Raw genomic sequence first — 20,309 nt, forward strand, 5'->3', positions numbered from 1 at the left:
TGGCATTAAAAGCTTTATTTCACAGCTTGCAGTGAGGGACTATTGGGTAAAGAGTGTCTGTGTTCCACAAACTAAATTCAGAAAGTGTCAATCAAGGTCTCACATAGGTTACTTAGAGAATGAGTTTTCTTACTGATTTCACCAAATGTCACCTCATGCTGTCTTTGATTGGCACAGCCTGGCAGGGAGGATGGATGAATCTGTCACCGACCGGTTAATTGTGTTGCTGGTCTCAGTCTGACATTAGGTCTTTGACTCTTAAGTGGCTCAATACAAAACAAATTAGCAGATTGTAGTCATATTTCTCATTCTATATGCTTTGACCTTGTTGAATGCAGTCCATAAATCATATTGACTGACACACAAGTAAATGATGAAAGCTGCTTTTGAGACATGGATCTAGAAAGCAGCACTGTGAAGGTGCCATGGAAGGATGCATATGGTTGACCCTTTGGGAATTTCCTAGGAGCCAAATGTCTCTTTACCACAATTGTTCTTAGAAGAAAAGCTTTTGAGTAATGCAAAAAGGATCTAATATGTCAGCAGATTCTCTTTTACAAGTTCCTTTGAAATATAAGAAGTTTGTCCAAGGGTTTTCTCTCTTTACAAGTTGTTTTTCAGCAAAATGTTAGATCAGGGTAAAAAAGTAGTTACCTTTAAAAGTTTGGCAGGTGTTTTTACTTATTTACTGAAATTTATGTTGTTAAAGAGGAGAATGTTAATAATAGTTGCAATTAATTTTTCAGATGAGGACAGCAGAAATTTCTAGGTGCTTGATATTAAATGTGCTGTGTTTTCTCAGTCACTTCACTTAATTATTTTGGCTTTGTTGTAATGTTAAAAACCAGAGCATCTCTAATGAAAAAGGCTAGTTTTTAAAGATAGTTGTAAAAGTACTTAGATTATTTTTGTTCTAGAAAGTGATGCAGTATTAAAATGAATTGCCAGAGAGGTTTTTGGAATGTGCGAGTTTCTGGAACATTAAAATTTTCTGTCTCAAAATAAGTAATAGATAAAATTTAAGAATATTTGTTCACATTTTATAATCAGGAAGTAGACATTTTAAAAAGTATAATCTTATAGAATATGACTTTAAATATTTGAAGGATTTGAACCTTTGATATTAATTTTGAGCTATAAAAAAGGAAGAATTTTTCATTTGAATATTTTACAAATATTTTAAACTTCTATCTTTGAGAACAATAAGCCTGTATTTAATATGCATAATCAAAGGAAATTTTATATTAAGATTTTATTATTACATGTATTATTTAAACAAAAAGCTAAACGCATGTGTGTGTGCGTGTGTGTGTGCGTGAGCATGCGCACACACATATGTTTTCATTACCTATATCCACCAAATTTATGGAATAGCCTGAATTTTTGTACTAGTACCATCATTTTGGCTCCAGTACTATTGCTACAGTCATTTGTAGCATCTGAACCTGTGTTAAAATTTAAAGATCACCTTAAAATAATACTACTAACATTATGCAATGTGTTTATGAAATGAATGTAATAATAATTGTTTTGGCAATTTATTAATCTGCTTTTGCAGTTAGTACATTATAGTGGCAACGTAAGTAGGACATGGAGCTGATTTGATGGAGAAGTACATTAAACTAAAATGCACTAGTTGTTCCATTTGGTCAAAATGACATTTCCATTAACTATTCTCAAGCCTATTACATTGTAATTAAATTACATGCCATTGATTTCTTCTTTTTCTGTCTCCCTCCTGCCCCTCATTCATATTGATATCATTCTGCTTGGGGAATGGAGCTGCATGTCTCCTAGACTAATTCCTCTTGGGTTTGGGGGGTCTTGAAGCATGCTGGGTTTTGCATTGTTTGTTACATTCCTTTTTGGCAGTTCATCAGTATCTGTCAAATACATTGTTTGCATCAGCTTTTATCTCTAAAGTTTTTGATATAGATATTGGCATTCCATTTCAGATGCACAGTTTTTCCACTGCGCATAGTGTCTACATGCTGAAGACTCATAAAAGATTCATAAAAGTTGCTTGTTTCTAGTCTGACTTTAAATGTGTAACTTAATGAACAGCTGTTCTAGTAAACTTGAAAATGTATTTATGTTTTTTCTTACTTTTCTAACAGATCAACCCTATGTAAACATTTTTGTATCTATTATAGCATTTATGTTTGGAAGATTTTCATGATTTTATAGATTTATTGGCCTTTGTGATAAGTAGGAAAAATATATAATTATCAAATATCTCTGGGTAAATATTTGTTAATGAGAACGAGGCAGAACACGGCACATCTTCCAAATGTCGTTATTTCTAACCCTGTTCCTAGATCTTTGAATCCTATCATGGGAGTCAATCCATCACCAAATCCCATACTTGTGGTTTGGAGATAACCATACTAGGAGCAGCATTACACTAGAAAACTTTACCTAAAATAGTTTTTGTAATATTTTCTTTTAAACTTTTAGTTGAAATAAAAATCCTGCTTAGAAGAACAATTTATACTAAAAGCAATATTGTATTGTGATCCCAGTAATCTGGAGGCTAAACATTTAAAATTATTTTTTATCATTTTAAAGAAGATACAGCCTGAATCAAGGCTGTCAGTCAAAATTCATGTAGAGTTTTAGGAGCTTATTATAGTAGAAAATATAATGATATATATACTAAAAGACAACCACAAGTATTTATAGCTCAATTAACTGCATATTTCTAAATTATCAGATGATTCTAAAACTTAATTTCTAAAACTAAATGAAGATCTGTAAATGACTGTGAAATCATATTGGTATGCAAACTTCTCTTTTTCCCTCCTAATTGAAGCTGTGCTACAAACTAATGTTCCTATTAGAAGTAAGGACTTAATGACTCAAAGTATATTTTATAAAGTATATTTTATATATTACATATGAAAGTATATATTTTAAAGCATATTAGGTATAGTTTCAATTCTAATAAATTACACTATTAACTTCTTTAATTCTTGTCTTGGTTAACTGTTTAAAGGAAAGCTTAAAGAGCATTATATGAATAAAATGTTCTGTCAACATGACAGTTACTTTATGTCACAAATGTCATATTTTAATGTGCATTTTTAAAAATACTTGAGGCATTTCAGGAGATCTGAAATAATAAATAATGGGTTTTAAACTTGTACTTTAATTTTTCTGCATGCAGTTAGAGCTTAAATGATATTTATATCCTGAGAAGGACAAGTCAACAGAATATTACTTTCAATTCCTATGCTAAAAGACAGCCACTCAGAATACAGAAAGAGAAAGGCCAATAATTACTATTCTACCAAAAAAAAACACAAAAAAATGCCATGTATATAACTTTTGTGATACACGATGATATATTTATATGTTTGTTTGTTTGTTTATTTTTTGGTTTGGATATTTGTATAACAGGGGAAAGTTGCCCAGACTGCTTGCATGTCAGCCTGCCAGCATCTGTCAACATCATTAATGCAGATGCTCCTGGACAGTGAGTTAAAACAGATAAGCATGGGAGCCGTTCAGCAGTTTAACTTAGATGTCATACAGTGTGAATGTAAGTACCTTATTGGTTAAATCTGATGCATTTCTAAGAATCTATATTTAAATTATATGAAAAAATGGTATATAGTAGGATAGTTCATAAAGGAGGGAAGCGGCCTGATTCAGTTAAACTTTCGGCAGCCTTAGAAGCAACTTCTTTTCAACAAAAATATCTCACTTTCACATTTAGGGCCTGTAGAGCAGGGATCCCCAACCCCTGGGCCGCGGACCGCTACTGGTCCACAGCCTGTTCAGAACCGGGCCGCACAGCAGGAGGTGAGCGGTGGGCGGACGAGCGAGCGAAGCTTCATCTGCCGCCCCCCATCGCTCCCATTACCGCCTGAGCCATCCACCCCCCTCACCCCCACCCCCCCTGCCCATGTTAAAGTTGTCTTCCAAGAAACCGGTCCCTGGTGCCAGGAAGGTTGGGGACCTCTGCTCTAGAGAGGCACTGAAGTGACAATCCAGACTGGATAATTAAAAAGGTGATACATTTATGATTCATTATTTTTCCTTTATTCCTTCTTTTGGTCATTCTTGTCTTCTTGCCAGGACTCTCCTGAGGTTTGTAGTAAGTGAATGAAATGATTCCAAGTTTGTCATTCTTACTTTCCTGTAAATAACTTTTCAGATACCTGCTAAAGAATAATCTTAGGACCCTGCATTCCAAGTGAAGCTTCTTTTATATTCTGAAATTTTGATTCTCTTTCCCAAAGAATTTCTCAAGTCTTTACCTTTACCATTGTTTTTCACTTTATTTTCTTTAGGTGACAAGTTAGCAGATTCCATAATCTAATGTTGACATTAGCCAGTCATCTTCAAAATTGAATGTGCTATTTAGTTATTCGCCTTGTTATATATACTTCTAGATGTAGGTTACCCTTATACAGAACATGAGTTTATGGAACAATTTTTTGCATTACTTTCAAATGAATGGTACACTGATTAAATGATAAAAATCCCTGGTTGACGGTTTAGTCAGGCACCACTGTTGATAAATTGAAAATCAGTGGGACACAAGAAGGATTATAAAATATTTATTTGGGCAGATTTTGCAATAATATATTCTCTGTGAAAGACGTTAAAAAATTAAATGTCAGTGGCTTGCACCTGAAGCAGGAGTGACAGATTTTTTTTTCAACAAATAAAAAATATTTGTCTGCTTCTATATATATCAAGATCAATTGTTTATTACACAAAAAAAGAAATGCAAAGTTTTAAAAAACCCACCTATTTCCAAAGCAAAAGAAAGATAGTTTTTCCCTAGGGAAGAGAATTCATTTTCTTTTCCTAGAAAGCATTTCTAATTTTCTCTAATTAGAAAACCTTTATATATTTCTTTCTCAAAATAAACCTATCGTTTACAAAATGATATTTATCTTGTATTTACAAAAATACTTACCAAAAAGCACTTTTTTTTTTTTTTTTTTTTTTTTGCGGTACGCGGGCCTCTCACTGTTGTGGCCTCTCCCGTTGCAGAGCACTGGCTCTGGACGCGCAGGCTCAGCGGCCATGGCTCACAGGCCCAGACTCTCCGCGGCACGTGGGATCTTCCCGGACCGGGGCACAAACCCATGTCCCCTGCATTGGCAGGCGGACTCTCAACCACTGCGCCACCAGGGAAACCCCAAAAAGCACTTTTTAAAATGTTTCTAACTCAAAGTAATTGTTAATTCATTCTACAAATAATTTGAAACTGATTTCTTAAAGTTCTTTAAAAGTTATCTTACGAGGGAATTCCCTGGCGGTCCAGTGGTTAGGATTCCGCGATTTCATTACAAGGGCCTGGGTTCGATCCCTGGTAGGGACCTAAGATCCCACAAGCTGTGCCGCACGCCAAAAGAAAAAAAAAAGTTGTCTTATGAGATCATTTCAGTATGATAATGTTTATGTAAACATTTTACATAAATATTGCTTGAGGGTGGTTGAGCCCTTTATTGGTATTTGGTTGTGTCTTCTCAATTAGATATTTTTGTTAAAAAATGGAAATTACTGTTTGGTTAGGCAGCTTCAGGTACCTAGAGATTTTCTCTGTCCTCTTACCTCTCCATGAATAGTAAGCCTAACTAAGAGAAAGGCACAAAAAACACAAAACTTTGCCTCTCTGTTACATCATAGGACAGTTTCTCCCTTTAGTTACTTATTTGGGTGGAGTTAATGAAGGCTGCTTTTAAGATGTTGATGTTTTCTTAAAAGACTAATCTCTTGGAAGAGATTATTCCTAAGTATAAGGTATAACTCAGTTAAAGATGTCTAGGGTCAAGTGCAAGAGGAATAAACCCTAGCCTGATGGGGGCCAAGGTTCTGGTACTATAGATATGGAAAGGGAGAAACCAGGACTCAAAGACAAACCACAAAAGATAACTCAGCTTCCTATAAGATTATGGCTGTGGTTGGCTCTGCTCCTTAATTTTTATCAAATATTACTTAATCATTACTTAATACAGTATCATGCATTCAGTACTCACTGAACAAATAAAAATTGACATTACATTTTTTTTTTCCCCATTGGCCACACCACGAGGCTTGTGGGATCTTAGTTACCCAACCAAGGATCAAACCTGGGCCGCCGGCATTGGAAGCTCAGAGTCCTAACCACTGGACCACCAGGGAATTCCCTGACATTACATTTTTCATGTCTATTCCACTCTCTTTCTGGTGCAAAAGAATTATCTACTCCCCAACTCATGACTTTTAGTGATTGATATATAAATCACTTAAAAATGAAACTTAGCTTTCTCTAATAATATGTTCAGAGAATTTTAGTTTTCATCCCCTTTTTTTTTGGCCACGCCACGCAGCTTGCAGGGTCTTAGTTCCCTGACCAGGGATCGAACCTGTGCCCCCTGTAAAGGAAGCATGCCGTCCTAACCTCTGGACTGCCAGGGAATTCCCTTCATCCCTATTTTAAATAGTGTTTTTGTTTTTTTGTTTTTTAATCTGGAAGAAAGCAATTTTTTAAAATACAAGGTTTATTTTCAGTATTAATGCTGTGTGTATGCTTTCTATACATTGGGGCAGAGAAAGGAGAAGAAAGGGAGACAGGAAGAGGAATTTGGCTAGGTAAGAGGAAGGCTAGAATGTATGGTAAATTTGTGAAGAGAAGGAATCTGGATGCCTTAAGAATCAACTGGGATATGGAGAAAACAGGCAGATAGTTCAGATGTAGAATCCTAGAAACTAAACAACCATTGAGTTTCACCACCCGCCTAGTAGGACATACTCACATACTCCTCTACCTTGAAACACACTCTAAAATAACCCCATCAAGTAGTTGTCCAGCTATTCCTTGAACATTTAATTTGGGAGATTAACTACTCTTTAGAAAATGAGTTTGCATTTAATATATTACTCTGTCAATTTCTCACATTGAGTTGCAGTTGTTTTTTCTAAACTTCTCCTAATGTACCTAGTTCTGCGTTAGGGCTAGAGTCACCGCTAGTCCATATTGTGCCTTTGTGCAAATTAGAAAAGATATTCCCACTGAAGGGAAAAAGTCCTCCAGTGTTGTCCCCTTTCTATGAATTAGAAAAAAGTTTACCCTTTTTCCAGCTGGACACCCCCACCAAGGCACATGACTTATCAAGTGAAATGTGAGCTAGATTTCAGCCCCTGTTCCCTCCCCACTCCTCTCCTCAGCTGGGCACCTGTGTATAGTAAGCAGTCTGATAACTACAGGTGGCAGTTCCTCTTAGGGTCATATAGAGAAAACCTAGTCTTCATCCACAAGCCAATTATATGAAAACTGCTCTCATATCTTTCTGAATCTTCTGAAGACCAGAGATAAACAATTCCTCTTACTGTTCTCATGTGATAATGATTTTAGGTCCAAAGCTCTTCTTTGAACAAACTGGTTTGACTGCCTTCTGTTTAATGTCTGACACCCAAAATTGAATACAGAGATACCCAGGTGTGGTGGAACCAGTATAATATGTAGTTGGACTATCAAATACATTGTTCCATATTTTGTACTTTATTAGTAAAATCCAAACTGTTATTACCTTTTTTGGTTACCAGAGTATGCTCTCGAATCATTGAAGCTGTAGCATTCTAAAATCTCTTTATCTTTCTCTTTTTGTGTGTGTGATTGTCAAGCTTTGTTTTTCTTATACTTGTATGATTAGTTTTTTTTTTTTTTTTTTTTTTTATGCGTTACGCGGGCCTCTCACTGTTGTGGCCTCTCCCGTTGCGGAGGACAGGCTCCGGACGCGCAGGCTCAGCGGCCATGGCTCACGGGCCCAGCCGCTCCGCGGCATGTGGGATCCTCCCAGACCGGGGCACGAACCCGTGTCCCCTGCATCGGCAGGCGGACTCTCAACCACTGCGCCACCAGGGAAGCCCCAGTATGATTAGTTTTTGTTTTAGGATTTTAAGATTATCCCTATTAAATTTTATTTTAAGATTTGTCCCACAGCTAGCCTATTGAGATCTTTTTATATCAAAATTTAATATCATCTGCAGATTTGTAATCATGCTTTTATTTAACAAGGTCATTAGCAAAATGTTGAACAAAACCTGATATCTGTATCCTGATATATAGTACATCAGTGATTCTCAAAACATGGTTCCCAGATGAGCAGCAACAGTATCATCTGGGAACTTATTAGCAGTGTGAATTCTTGTTTTATTTTATTTGTTTATTTTCTTTATTTTTTTTAGCTGCATTGGGTCTTAGTTGCAGCATGCGGGATCTTTTGTTTGTGGCGCATGGGCTTCTCTCTGGTTGTGGCATGCGGGTTTTCTCTTCTCTAGTTGTGGCACGCGGGCTCCAGTACACATGGGCTCTGTAGTTGTGGCGCACGGGCTCCAGAGCACGTGGGCTCTGTAGTTTGCGGCACTCAGGCTCCCTCATTGATGTGCGCAAGTTCAGTAGTCGTGGTGCTCGTGCGCGGGCTTAATTGCCCTGTGGCGCGTGGGATCTTAGTTCCCCGGCCAGGGATCAAACCCACGTCCCTTGCACTGGAAGGTGGATTCTTTACCACTGTACCACCAGGGAAGTCCCAGCACTGTAAATTCTTGAACCCCACCTGCTGAATTGTGAATTCTGGGCATAGGACACAGCAGTTTCTTTTTGAGTAGGCCTTTCAGGTGATACTGATGCACCGTAAAGTTTGAGAACCACAACATTACATGGGTCTATCTATTCATATTGACTTAGCTCCATTATTCAAAATCTTGGGTATCTTTAGATTTCTTCAGCCAGTTGCTAATTCCCTGGTTGAATCTAATTCATAGTTTTGAATCTAAATCATAGCTCAAAGTTATGAGCAACTTTGCCAGATGCCTTGCTGGTATATAGGGATAATAATGGCCATTGAATTTTCCTCATCTACCAGTCTAATTAGTTTTTCAAAGAAGAAAATGTTACTACTCTGATTCTTCATAAACCCATATTGATTCATAGTAATTACTTTCCCTTCAAGAGGCTCAGAAACTATTACTTAAAAGTCTGTGACCAGGGACTTCCCTGGTGGCACTTATACTTGTAACCCAGTGGTTACGAATCCGCCTGCCAATGCAGGGGACACAGGTTTGAGCCCTGGTCCGGGAAGATCCCACATGCCGCAGAGCAAGTAAGCCCGTGTGCCACAACTACTGAGCCTGTGCTCTAAATCCCGCAAGCCACAACTACTGAGCCCACGTGCCGCAACTACTGAAGCCTGCACACCTAGAGCCCATACTCCGCAAAAAGAGAGGCCACTGCAATGAGAAGCACGCGCACTGCAGCGAAGAGGAGCCCCTGTTCTCCTCAACTAGAGAAAGCCCTCGTGCAGCAACAAAGATCCAACGCAGCCAAAAAAAAAAAAAAAAGTCTGTGACTGGTTTGTGGGATTAACATAAAATCCTACTAGTCTGTTTTACACTAGTAAGAAATCCAGAGTCCAAGGAAGTTAGATAGCAGAGATCAGGAACTAGATACCAAAAACGACCAAAGATCTTGGGTAACTCAAGAAAGGCTTAAGTCAAAGAATTTAAGCAATAAGAGGTTAACATCAAATATAAGCATCAAGAATGGCCTTAATTCTGAATTAAATTTTATAATTTGGTTTGATTATTTTTCCATCCTCATTACTTTGTAAAAACATTATGCATATATTTCCTAGGCCTTAAAATGTCAGTCTGCAGGTAGAAACAAATAGCACAACCAGCTGAAGTTGGGGAGGTAGAAAGTTAAGAATAGTTCAGTTCCTCATATCATTCAGCCATGTGCTTTTAGTTTTTGTTTTTTTCTGGTAGTGAAAGAATTAGCACTGATCCATCTATGTAGTCACTTTTTCTTTTTTTTTTTTGCGGTACACGGGCCTCTCACTGCCGTGGCCTCTGCCACGGACCGGGGATTGAACCTGTTGCGGAGCACGGGCTCCGGACGCGCAGGCTCAGCGGCCATGGCTCACGGGCCTAGCCACTGCGTGGCATGTGGGATCCTCCTGGACCGGGGCATGAACCCGTGTCCCCTGCATTGGCAGGCGGACTCTCAACCACTGCGCCACCAGGGAAGCCCCTGTACCCACTTATTTTTTCAAACAGTGTGTGCCCTTTTCCCTGGTATTCCTTGTGACACACATACTTATGAGTTAAATTGGCTTGAGCTCAAATTTCAGTCTGTACCTGAATTTTTTCCATGTAGAGTCAACTGATTTGTAGGGAAGATTCATTTATTCAGATGTTTAATGGGAACCTACTACCTGTTATTACTGGGAAATCAAAGATGAATCAGGTTTCAAAGATCTCACATACTAGATGGGGAGGAAACAAACATGTAAATGACTGTAGTAGAACATAAATTCTTTATAGAAGTATGTATCACTTGTAGAGAAGGAGCAATTAATCCTACATGGGGTTGAAAAGATTGACTATCAGAAGTGAAATTTGAGTCTTAAAGGATGAGTCAGGTTTCATCAAAAGCAAGGAAGGGCATTCTGAGCAGAGGGAATGGCATAGGCAAAAGTGCTGTGATGAGAGAATGCTTAGGGAATCTTCATACGGTCTTGTATAGCTAGACTACAAGATGCATGATTGAAAGTGTTGAAAGATATGGCTGAGAAAAGTCAGACTTCTGAATGCTTGGACTTTATTTAATAAGCAATAGAGATCCATTGAAGCTTTTTAATCAGGACCATGACATTATGAAGTCTGTATTATAGAAAGTGAACTCTGTGTCATGTGGAAATTGAACTGAAATGAGAGAGGTACTACAAGTAGGAAGACCTGTTAAAAGACTATTGAACTTTTTCCTGTGAAGGATAGAAAGAGCTTGACTTTGGGCAGTGGGAATGAAGAGAAGAAGATGGATTTCAGACATTTTTGAAAGGAGGAGGAGGGAATGCATAAAATTAGTGAATGAGTAAATTTGATATGATTTAGGTGGTTAGAGTCAGAGACTCACATAGTAGAAGACACCCAAGAATACATCCCATGGTTGGGGTGGGTGGTATGAAGAGGGAAAAAAAGAAAGAGAAAAGGAGAGGAAGGTGAAGAGGAGAGAGGAAAGAGAAGAGATTTAATCATCTAGGATAGATAGTTAAATTCAACATAGAATTTATAATTGTCAGCAGCCAATGCAGAATGCTATGCTCAGAGTGTTTGTTGCATAAATGAACAAATTAACAAATCAGGAAGTCTCTATAATCTACATTTGCTTTTCTAGAGTTCTCCTAACTTTGTTATCAAAAAGTTAAGGCCAGGAACTTTCCTGGCAGGTCCAGTGGTTAAGACTCCACACTTCCACTGCAGGGGGCATGGGTTCGATCCTTGGTCAGGGGGAACTAAGCTCCTGCATGCTTCGTGGCGCAGCCATACATACATACATACATACATACATGCAGCCATACATACATACATACATAAAATGCTGCCTCTTTAAAAAAAAGGTTAAGGCCAATTGATGCTGCTGTAATTTTCTTCAAGACCATTCAACTTCTTGATATAGATATAACTGATCATTTATAAAAATTCTTCACATATTTGATGACTATGTTTATAAATTTATTTTATTTACTTTTGGCTGTGTTGGGTCTTCATTGCTGCGCGTGGGCTTTCTGTAGTTGCGGTGAGCGGGGCCTACTCTTCATTGTGGTGCGTGGGCTTCTCATTGCGGTGGCTTCTCTTGTTGTGGAGCACGGGCTCTAGGCGCGCGGGCATCAGTAGTTGTGGCATGTCAGCTTAGTAGTTGTGGTGCACGGGCTTAGTTGCTCCGTGGCATGTGGGATCTTCCTGGACCGGGGATCGAACCTGTGTCCTGCATTGGCAGGCACATTCTTAACCACTGCGCCACCAGGGAAGTCCCAGAAGTAGTAAAGTTTAAGGCGAAGAAGAGTATGGTACTTTAAAGTCATGCATTAATTCCTTCATATCTACCAAGTACTTGGCATTTAGGGGATACAGTGGTAAACAAAACAGAAAAAGCCCCTAACCCTCTTTGGGTTTAGGCCCAGTGGGGAGGCATTCGTTATATGACTGCACTAATACATATGATTATAAGTTGTTAAATTCTAGAAAAGTAGATGGTACTGTGACAGAGTATAAGAAGCAGACCTAATTTAGATAAAAAGTTGTACTGATTGAGAATATTAGGTAGGGCTTATGCGTGAATGAAGTAGACATTTTTGGTTAGCTTGACCATAACCAATAATACTACTATAACTGTGTGGTTGGAGAAGTCAGGAAGGCATTCCATTCGGAATTGCAAACGTAGCCCCCGCCCCCCCACAAAGCTACATTGAACCTTTAATCCTGTTACAGATTTTGTATAAGTTTAAGAGAAATCACTTCTTGGAGGAGCATTTGCCAAGCTTGGCATAAAGCTGATGTTCTAAATCTGTGTATGTGCTTTTGTTTTATTAAGCACCTCATATATTGGGTCGCATCAGAAGGCACCTTACAAAGGCAACAGTATAGAGGAAAAAATAAAAGTGTCTTCTTAAGTTCCTGTAAAGGTATCTCAGAAATCCTTCACATCCCTAACAAAATAACATTTCCAAAGCATCAGGCAATCAGAAGGATTTGAGATACCCAGAATAGGTCTAGAATGTACTTTTTCATATATTCGACACAAATACCTAATTGAGGTTATTGACTCCTAAGAGTCTAACATCCTAAATTCATAAGCACTAGAAAAGCTCCAGGTTGAAGAGCACTGGTACCTTTTTCAGTGATGATTTATTGAGAAATAGGTGAATCTCTAGGTTTGAAGGCCTTGGTCTTTTTGCAATTGGATAAAGGCTTAGCCCACCTCAAAAAAAAAAAAAAGAAAGAAAGTAAGTCTCCATAGATTTTTTTGTATGTATATGGCTATGACCCCAGGGCCTCTAATTCTAGCCTTGAAAAAGGTCCATACCCCAAAATAAAAGGGTTCAAGCAAAATCATGTCGATGGTATGAGAGGATATTTGTCTTTTATTTTTTTTTTAAGGAAGCTGGATGCTCTTTTATTTTTTGCCTACTTGAATTTGTTCTGGTTTTAATGGCATTTACGGTATCAAATTTAGGCTGCTTTGCTCCTTTTCCAAGAAAGGGAGAGGAATAGATACTACCTTATATAAGAGTGGGGTGATGAATGTAGAGGGGCAGTTGGTTCTAGAGGCTTGCATTCCACTGCTACCAACCACATGTAACAGAATTTAACAGTCAAGAATTCTAACAGACCCCTGACTCCCAGGCATGAGTTCTTCACCACCAGAAAAACCACTAGATGGTGCTCTTCGTCATCGCTTCTAATGACACATCTGGTCCACATAGAATACGTTGCCGAGCCAAAATTTGGGTTCTAACTAGCCAATTTAAATCTTCAGATCTAGTAAGAAATGGAATTATGAGAAATCTTTTCAATATGCAGACTGCTTTTATTTACAGTCATTCATTTATTTAGTTATGAAATTATTCCATTTTACATGTCCTTGCCTTGTCATCCACAAGCAGTCTTGAGAGTTTATTTAGCCTAGCCTCCTCACCCTCTTTTTCAATCTTTTGATCTATTTACTTTTCTTATTCCATGGGCATTTTTTCTTCCACTTCCCAATTCTTCCTACCCTGTGTAAATGTTTTCCATATAATCCACCTTACAGTAAAAATAACTGTCTGCCTAGGACAGGATTGTTCAAGGACTTATTCCCTCTGCATTTAATTTCAGAGGTTTATATTTTCATGCCAGGATAAATACTTATAGCCTGACTTCTTAGCCATCTTTGTTCCCCCCATACAAATCCTGTACATCTGTGCATAGATCCTGAGGGCAGGAAGGGCATATTTTCCTGCTTAAAGTTTTGTTAGATTTACAAATAATTCATGTTTTTGCCTGTAGATACTCTGTTCTCTTAAAACGTCATAGATTGCCAATTTGGAAGGGGTTTCTTTTGTCATTATAATCACAGCTTCTACAGTATGTATTAATTTTAACTTTCAGTTTTATCTAAATTAATTCAATCTTATCTTCTTCTCAGTTAAACTGATACAGCAAAAATTTACCTTCCCAATAAGGTGATGCCTTTCCCTCTACCTCCCTCTCTAATGTTATTTTATTTATTTTTAATTTTTAAATTTTTAAAATTTAAAATCTAATTAATTAATTATTTTTTTGGCTGTGTTGGGTCTGTTGCTGCACGTGGGCTTTCTCTAGTTGCAGTGAGTGGGGGCTACTCTTCGTTGCGGTTCACAGGCTTCTTTTTGTGGTGGCTTCTCGTCGCGCAGCACAGGCTCTAGGTGTGCAGGCTTCAGTAGTTGCAGCACATGGGCTCAGTAGGTGTGGCTCGTGGGCTCTTGAGCACAGGCTCAGTAGTTGAGGCACAAAGCCCTAGTTGTTCTGCAGCATGTGGGATCTTCCTGGACCAGGGCTCGAACCCATGTCCCCTGCATTGGCAGGTGGATTCTTGACCATTGTGCCATCAGGGAAGTCCCTCTAATGTTACTTTAGAGTATTTTTAAACTTAGAATCATTATTATTAAGTTCTATATTCTAGCAAGAAATAAGAGGAAATGAATATGTCATGAAGCTATTTTATTTTAAAAAAGAAATGGTCAGGGCTTCCCTGGTGGCTCAGTGGTTAAGAATCCACCTGCCAATTCAGTGGACATGGGTTCAATCCCTGGTCTGGGAAGATCCCACATGCCGCGGGGCAACTAAACCTGTGCGCCACAACTACTGAGCCTGCACCCTAGAGCCCGTGAGCCACAACCACTGAGCCTGCATGCTACAACTACGGAAGCCTGCACACCTAGGGCCCATGCTCTGCAACAAAGAGAAGCCACTGCAATGAGAAGCCCGTGCACCACAACGAAGAGTAGCCCCTGCTCACCGCAACTAGAGAAAGCCCGTGCACAGCAATGAAGACCCAACGCAGCCAAAAATAAATAAAATAAAATAATTTATTTAAAAAAAAAGAGTATTTTTAAACTTGGAATCATTATTATTAAGTTCCATATTCTAGCAAAAAATAAGAGGAAATGAATATTTCATGAAGCTACTTTATTTTAAAAAAGAAATGGTCAGGGCTTCCCTGGTGGCGCAGTGGTTAAGAATCCGCCTGCCAATGCAGGGGACACGGGTTTGAGCCCTGGTCCAGGAAGATCCCACATGCCGCGGAGCAACTAAGCCCATGTGCCATAACTACTGAGCCTACGCTGTAGAGTCCCCCTGCCACAACTACTGAAGCTTGCTTGCCTAGAGCCCGTGCTCCACAAGAGAAGCCACCACAATGAGAAGCTTGCGCACCACAATAAAGAGTAGCCCCCGCTCACTGCAACTAGAGAAAGCCCGCACACAGCAACGAAGACACAATCCAGACAAAAATAAATTTATGAAAAAAAAAAACAGTCAAATAGGAGGCACTAAGAGAAAAAAACCCTAAGATTTTGACTTTCTTTAAGAAAAAAAGAAAAAAACTTTAGAAAGCCTGGAAACTATTTTAATTTTTTAAAATTTATTTATTTTTAACACTATTTTTTTAAAAACTTTATTTATTTTTGGCTGTGCTGGGTCTTCATTGTTACATGCAGGCTTTCTTTTTAGCTGCAGCGAGCTGGGTCTACTCTTCGTTCCGGTGTGCAGGCCTCTCATTGAGGTGGCTTCTCTTTTTGTGGAATGTGGGCCCTAGGGGCACAGGCTTCAGTAGTTGCAGCACACGGGCTCAGTAGTTGTGGCTCGCGGGCTCTAGAGCACAGACTCAGTAGTTGTGGACATGGGCCCAGCTGCTCTGCGGCACATGAGATCTTCCCAGACCAGGGCTCGAACCTGTGTCCCCTGCACTGGCAGGCGGACTCTTAACCACTGCGCCACCAGGGAAGCCCTGGAAACTATTTTTAAATATCTTATTGAAAGACCAAGATCAATGTGTGTTTTTAAAAACTATCCTTGGGCTTCCCTGGTGGTGCAGTGGTTGAGAGTCCGCCGGCCGATGCAGGGGACACAGGTTCGTGCCCTGGTCTGGGAAGATCCCACATGCCGCAGAGTGGCTAGGCCTGTGAGCCATGGCCGCTGAGCCTGCGCGTCCGGAGCCTGTGCTCCGCAATGGGAGAGGCCACAACAGTGAGAGGCCCGTGTACCGCAAAAAAAAAAAAAAAAAAAAAAAAAAAAAACCAAAAAAACTGTCCTTAATGGCATGACTGAATGACAAAGATATCATATTAGGAAGTAGGTATTATTAAATAAAAATAATAAAAAGTTGGCCCAAGGGAGGAGAACAAAGAAACCCCAAAATATGACAAATCATATAAAATTGAGAATCTGCTTGAGCCAAGAAGGAATCTGAAGACAAACTTAAAGCTATTCCAAAAATCAGTCATCAATTCTTTAAAAAGTTCAGATTGAAATCTACCTCTAGAATTATTGGGACCATATTAGTATAAATGAATTATTTGTATTATTATTTATTCATTCAACGCATTTACTGAATATCTCTTGTACACCAGCCACAGAGTATGTAAAGGTTAAAAAAAAAAATCTCTATTTCCTGTGAGCTTCGTGTTTAGTGGAAGAACTCAAATTTAGTTTCGGCTGAAGGAAACATTTGGAGTATTCTTACCCATACTCAGTTATTTTGAAATAAATACACTAAATATACACAGAATGTTCTAGATTTACACTGTCTAGTAGTCATATGCGACTATTCAATTAAAATTAAATAAAACTAAGAATTCAGTTCAGCTCAGATATAGAACATTTCTATTACTGGAGAAAGTTCTGTTGGACAACATCATTCTAGATCTAATCAATAAGCTAGAGAACGTATCAATTACCAGGATTGGATGGCATCCCCTTAGAATTTATTTGTTCATTTGTTCAATTTTCCTTCATTCACTTAAGAAACTTTTATTGCCTACTCATTATGTATCAGGCATTATACTAGGTGATCGGGATATAAAAATGGAAGTATATTTCCTACCCTCAGGGAGTTCATGGTCTGGTGGGAAAACCCAGACAGATAAACAATTATAAGATAGCAAAATGGGTAGTATAGTTAGGCTGTGTACAGAAGTTGCAGGGAGATCACAGAGGAGGGACCTAACCCAGGCTGCAGGGTAATGGAATTCTTCCACAAAAGATGTAGATTGAATGGAAGGATAAGTAAGAGTTACCCAGTGGAAAAGAAGAGGAAGGATGCTCCAGGCAGAAGGATCAAAGGTACTCGGTAAGAGACTGTGGCATATACAAGGAAGTGCAGGTGGTTTGGAATGGAAGGAGTTTAAGGTGCCCCTAGGAAGGTGGTAAGAGATGAGGCTAGAGAGATAGACAAAGGCCAGGTTATAAAGGATCTTACTTGTCCTGCTTTATTGTGAAGGTGATGGGGAACCATTGAAAGGTGTTAAACTGTGAAGTGGCATAAATCACATTTACATCTTACTCGGAGAAGTAGATGGAAAGGTGGCACACAAGAAGCAGAGAGACCAGATAGAAATGTATTTTAGTAATGTAAGCAAGAAATGATGATAGCTTGAACTGAGGTAGAGACCGATTCAGACTGAAGATATTGTAGAGGATAAAACCAACAGGATTGACTACATTTGAGTTTTAAAGAAGTACAGGAAAAAATATGAAGCCTCCTATCCCTAAAAAATATTTGAGAAAAAACCTGAGAGCTATAAACTAGTGAATTTCACTTCCATATTGGTTAGGTTCTTAGAAGAGATGGCATAAAAGATGAGAGGTTGAATACTTAATCAGATTCTGGATCAATGAATTGAATGTCAGGAAATCTAAATAAGCTATGTGATCTGGGCAAATCACTTCAATTTTAATTTTTCTGCCCTATAAAATGAAGAACTTGGTGAGTTTTAAACAGAGCCTTCAGAGCACTGTTGGAGATATTTCAAAGGGGGGTGTCTCTTCTAGCTGCAAGATTTTGTGATCCATCATCTGCATGCCTGTTTACTAAGATAAATTATTATGATGATTAAAGAAGATGGCATGTGAGAAAGTGCTTTGTAAGCTATAAAGTGCTATATAAATTTATGGTACTATTATAATTTTGACTCTAAGCTCTTTGGATTAATGCCAAGCAATGGGGCTTATTAAACTATAGTATCTTAAATAGGAACTGAGAGAGAAGAAAAATGACAGATTATTTTCAGTGTAGAAAAATTCTGGAAGATTAAGTGCATAATAATCGAAGTATAATTGAAATTGAGCTGATTTTTATGCCTGATATATAAAGTAAGTCTCTCTGTATTATAGGAAGTCTTTATGTGTGTATGTATATGTGGTGATGGTAGAAGCTGAGCTAACATATACAGCCTTGATTAGAGACCATTAAGGAATTCATAGTTAATTGTTACTTGGAAACAGTAGCCTGAGACTTGCCACGAAAGCCAATGATATGCTGGATGGTCTTAAGAAAAGTACTTTTTAGATTAAAAAAAAAAATCTTTACTTTTAATAAGCTATTAGAATTTTGCTTGTTATTTTTCAATTAAGATCTCATGTTACTAAAAAGAGGCAATTCAATTATCTGGGCAATGGTAGGGGGTGATGGAGTTGCCACAGTATGAAAGTATTCTACTTTTCATTGTATGAAAAGACAGTGATGTGAGTAAATTATAGTAAACAATGAAAAATATGGTTAGATTTGCTGAATGAATCTTAGTTTTCTGGAAATAGGGGGCCTGAGAAAGGTGAATGTAGTCACCTATCTAATGGCCATAGCTACTTAGTACCCAGCAGAGAACCAAGAAGTAAGGAGGAAAATGGTGTAACTGAGTAACTGAAAGGTACATTTACTCAAAGGCATATATAAACTCATTCACCTACTTGTGGGAGAGGCCCATGCTCAGGCTGTATTTGCTCTTACTTTAGATACTATTCTAGTAATTGATTAGCTTACCTACCTGCTCAAGAAGATTAAAGATAACATAATAAGAGATGAATGAGAGAGGAGGGAGTAAGGATTTATGTTAAAACTGTAAGAGAGAAGGCAGAAAAATTATTAAAGATAGACACAAGAACTCAAACAACACAGCATTCTGAGCTATTTAATGTAATAGAAAACAGCTGTTAATACCGTAGCAGCCCTGGGAATTTATTGTATAGAATAAAAGTTCTTAATGGTTATCAATGAAGAGAATTAAGAAACGTTTATATAGTGTTTAGTATTCTAAAAAAAAAAGATAGGGAGGGCTTCCCTGGTGGCACAGTGGTTGAGAGTCCGCCTGCCGATGCAGGGGACACGGGTTCATGCCTCGGTCTGGGAAGATCCCACATGCCGCAGAGCAGCTAGGCCCGTGAGCCATGGCTGCTGAGCCTGCGCGTCCGGAGCCTGTGCTCCTCAACGGGAGAGGCCACAACAGTGAGAGGCCCGCGTACTGCAAAAAAAAAAAGATAGGGAAAGTATTATGATGCAGTTTAAAATTTTATCAAAAAATGCTTACGATGAAAAAAACGTTTTGATGCTTAAAGCAAAAATTATAATTAACTTAAAAACAGCATCAACAAAAAAAAATTAATTTGAATTCTTCATTTTCCAAAAATGCCAAATAAATTAAGCTGTGCTAGACTTTCATATATTTATTGTTTTTAGATGTTGATTTTGAGCCTTTCTAAACTATATTTCACGCAGAATATACTAAAGTTAAGAATTACATTTGTTATTCCAAGATCTATATAGGCTAACAATGTAAGTGGTTTCTAAAATACTGGCTCAGATAAATTCACAAATGGAAAATCCATAATACTCTCTAAGAAAACTCATATATTAATGGGGAGGGAGAGTGGTGGCAGGCGTTCATATTCTTACGAGAGAAGCATGTGTGTAAAATGATAGGGTTTTTTTTATGAGCCACAAGGCTTTTGTTTTCAAAATAACTAGTATTGAGATTGTCTTCAACTAACTAAACAAAGCTATGTTACTAGTATTAACTTTTTTTAAGTACAAAAAAGTTGTTGAAAGGGATTCCCTGGTGGTCCATTGGTTAGGATAGGCGCTTTCACTGTGGTGGCCCTGCTTTAAATCCCTGGTTGGGGAACTAAGATCCTGCAAGCCATGCGGTGTGGCCAAAAAAAAAAGTTGTTGAAAAATATCTTTCAAAATATTTTTCATCTAAAGATATTAAGAAATCAGTCTTAAGAAATCTATTTTGTCTTAAGATGTCTCTTAGTTTTTAAAGAGGTGGGATTCCATTATGGAAAAAAATTATTTTAAAAAAATGAACAGGCATTCCTACATCATCCTCATTTTGCTACTTTGAACATTTTACTTGTAAAATGTAAAACTGCATGTAAAACTGACTTCTTACATGGCTGCCTATTATCGCTGTTAGCTAGAGTAGGATTTGTGTAGAGCATATTCTGTAACAAAG

General features: G+C 38.2%; 1 protein-coding gene across 7 annotated transcripts in view; it reads left to right on the top strand.

Annotated features, from left to right (window-relative positions):
* Positions 1 to 20,309, top strand: part of EXOC6 (exocyst complex component 6) — a 196,873-nt gene that overhangs the window by 140,972 nt on the left and 35,592 nt on the right. For 5 of the 7 annotated variants that reach the window (XR_004346133.1, XM_032607832.1, XM_032607835.1 and 2 more), the window contains exon 19: positions 3,400 to 3,541. The exons of the other annotated variants lie outside the window; for them this stretch is intronic. Coding sequence is in view for 4 of the 5 variants with exons in the window: in XM_032607832.1 (XP_032463723.1) it covers positions 3,400 to 3,541 (142 nt within the window). In the remaining variant the exon portion in view is untranslated. The remainder of the gene's footprint in view (positions 1 to 3,399; positions 3,542 to 20,309) is intronic. 7 annotated transcript variants of the gene reach the window in all.

This window comes from Phocoena sinus, chromosome 16 (genome assembly GCF_008692025.1).
Source record: "Phocoena sinus isolate mPhoSin1 chromosome 16, mPhoSin1.pri, whole genome shotgun sequence".
In the NCBI taxonomy this organism is placed as follows: domain Eukaryota; kingdom Metazoa; phylum Chordata; class Mammalia; order Artiodactyla; family Phocoenidae; genus Phocoena; species Phocoena sinus.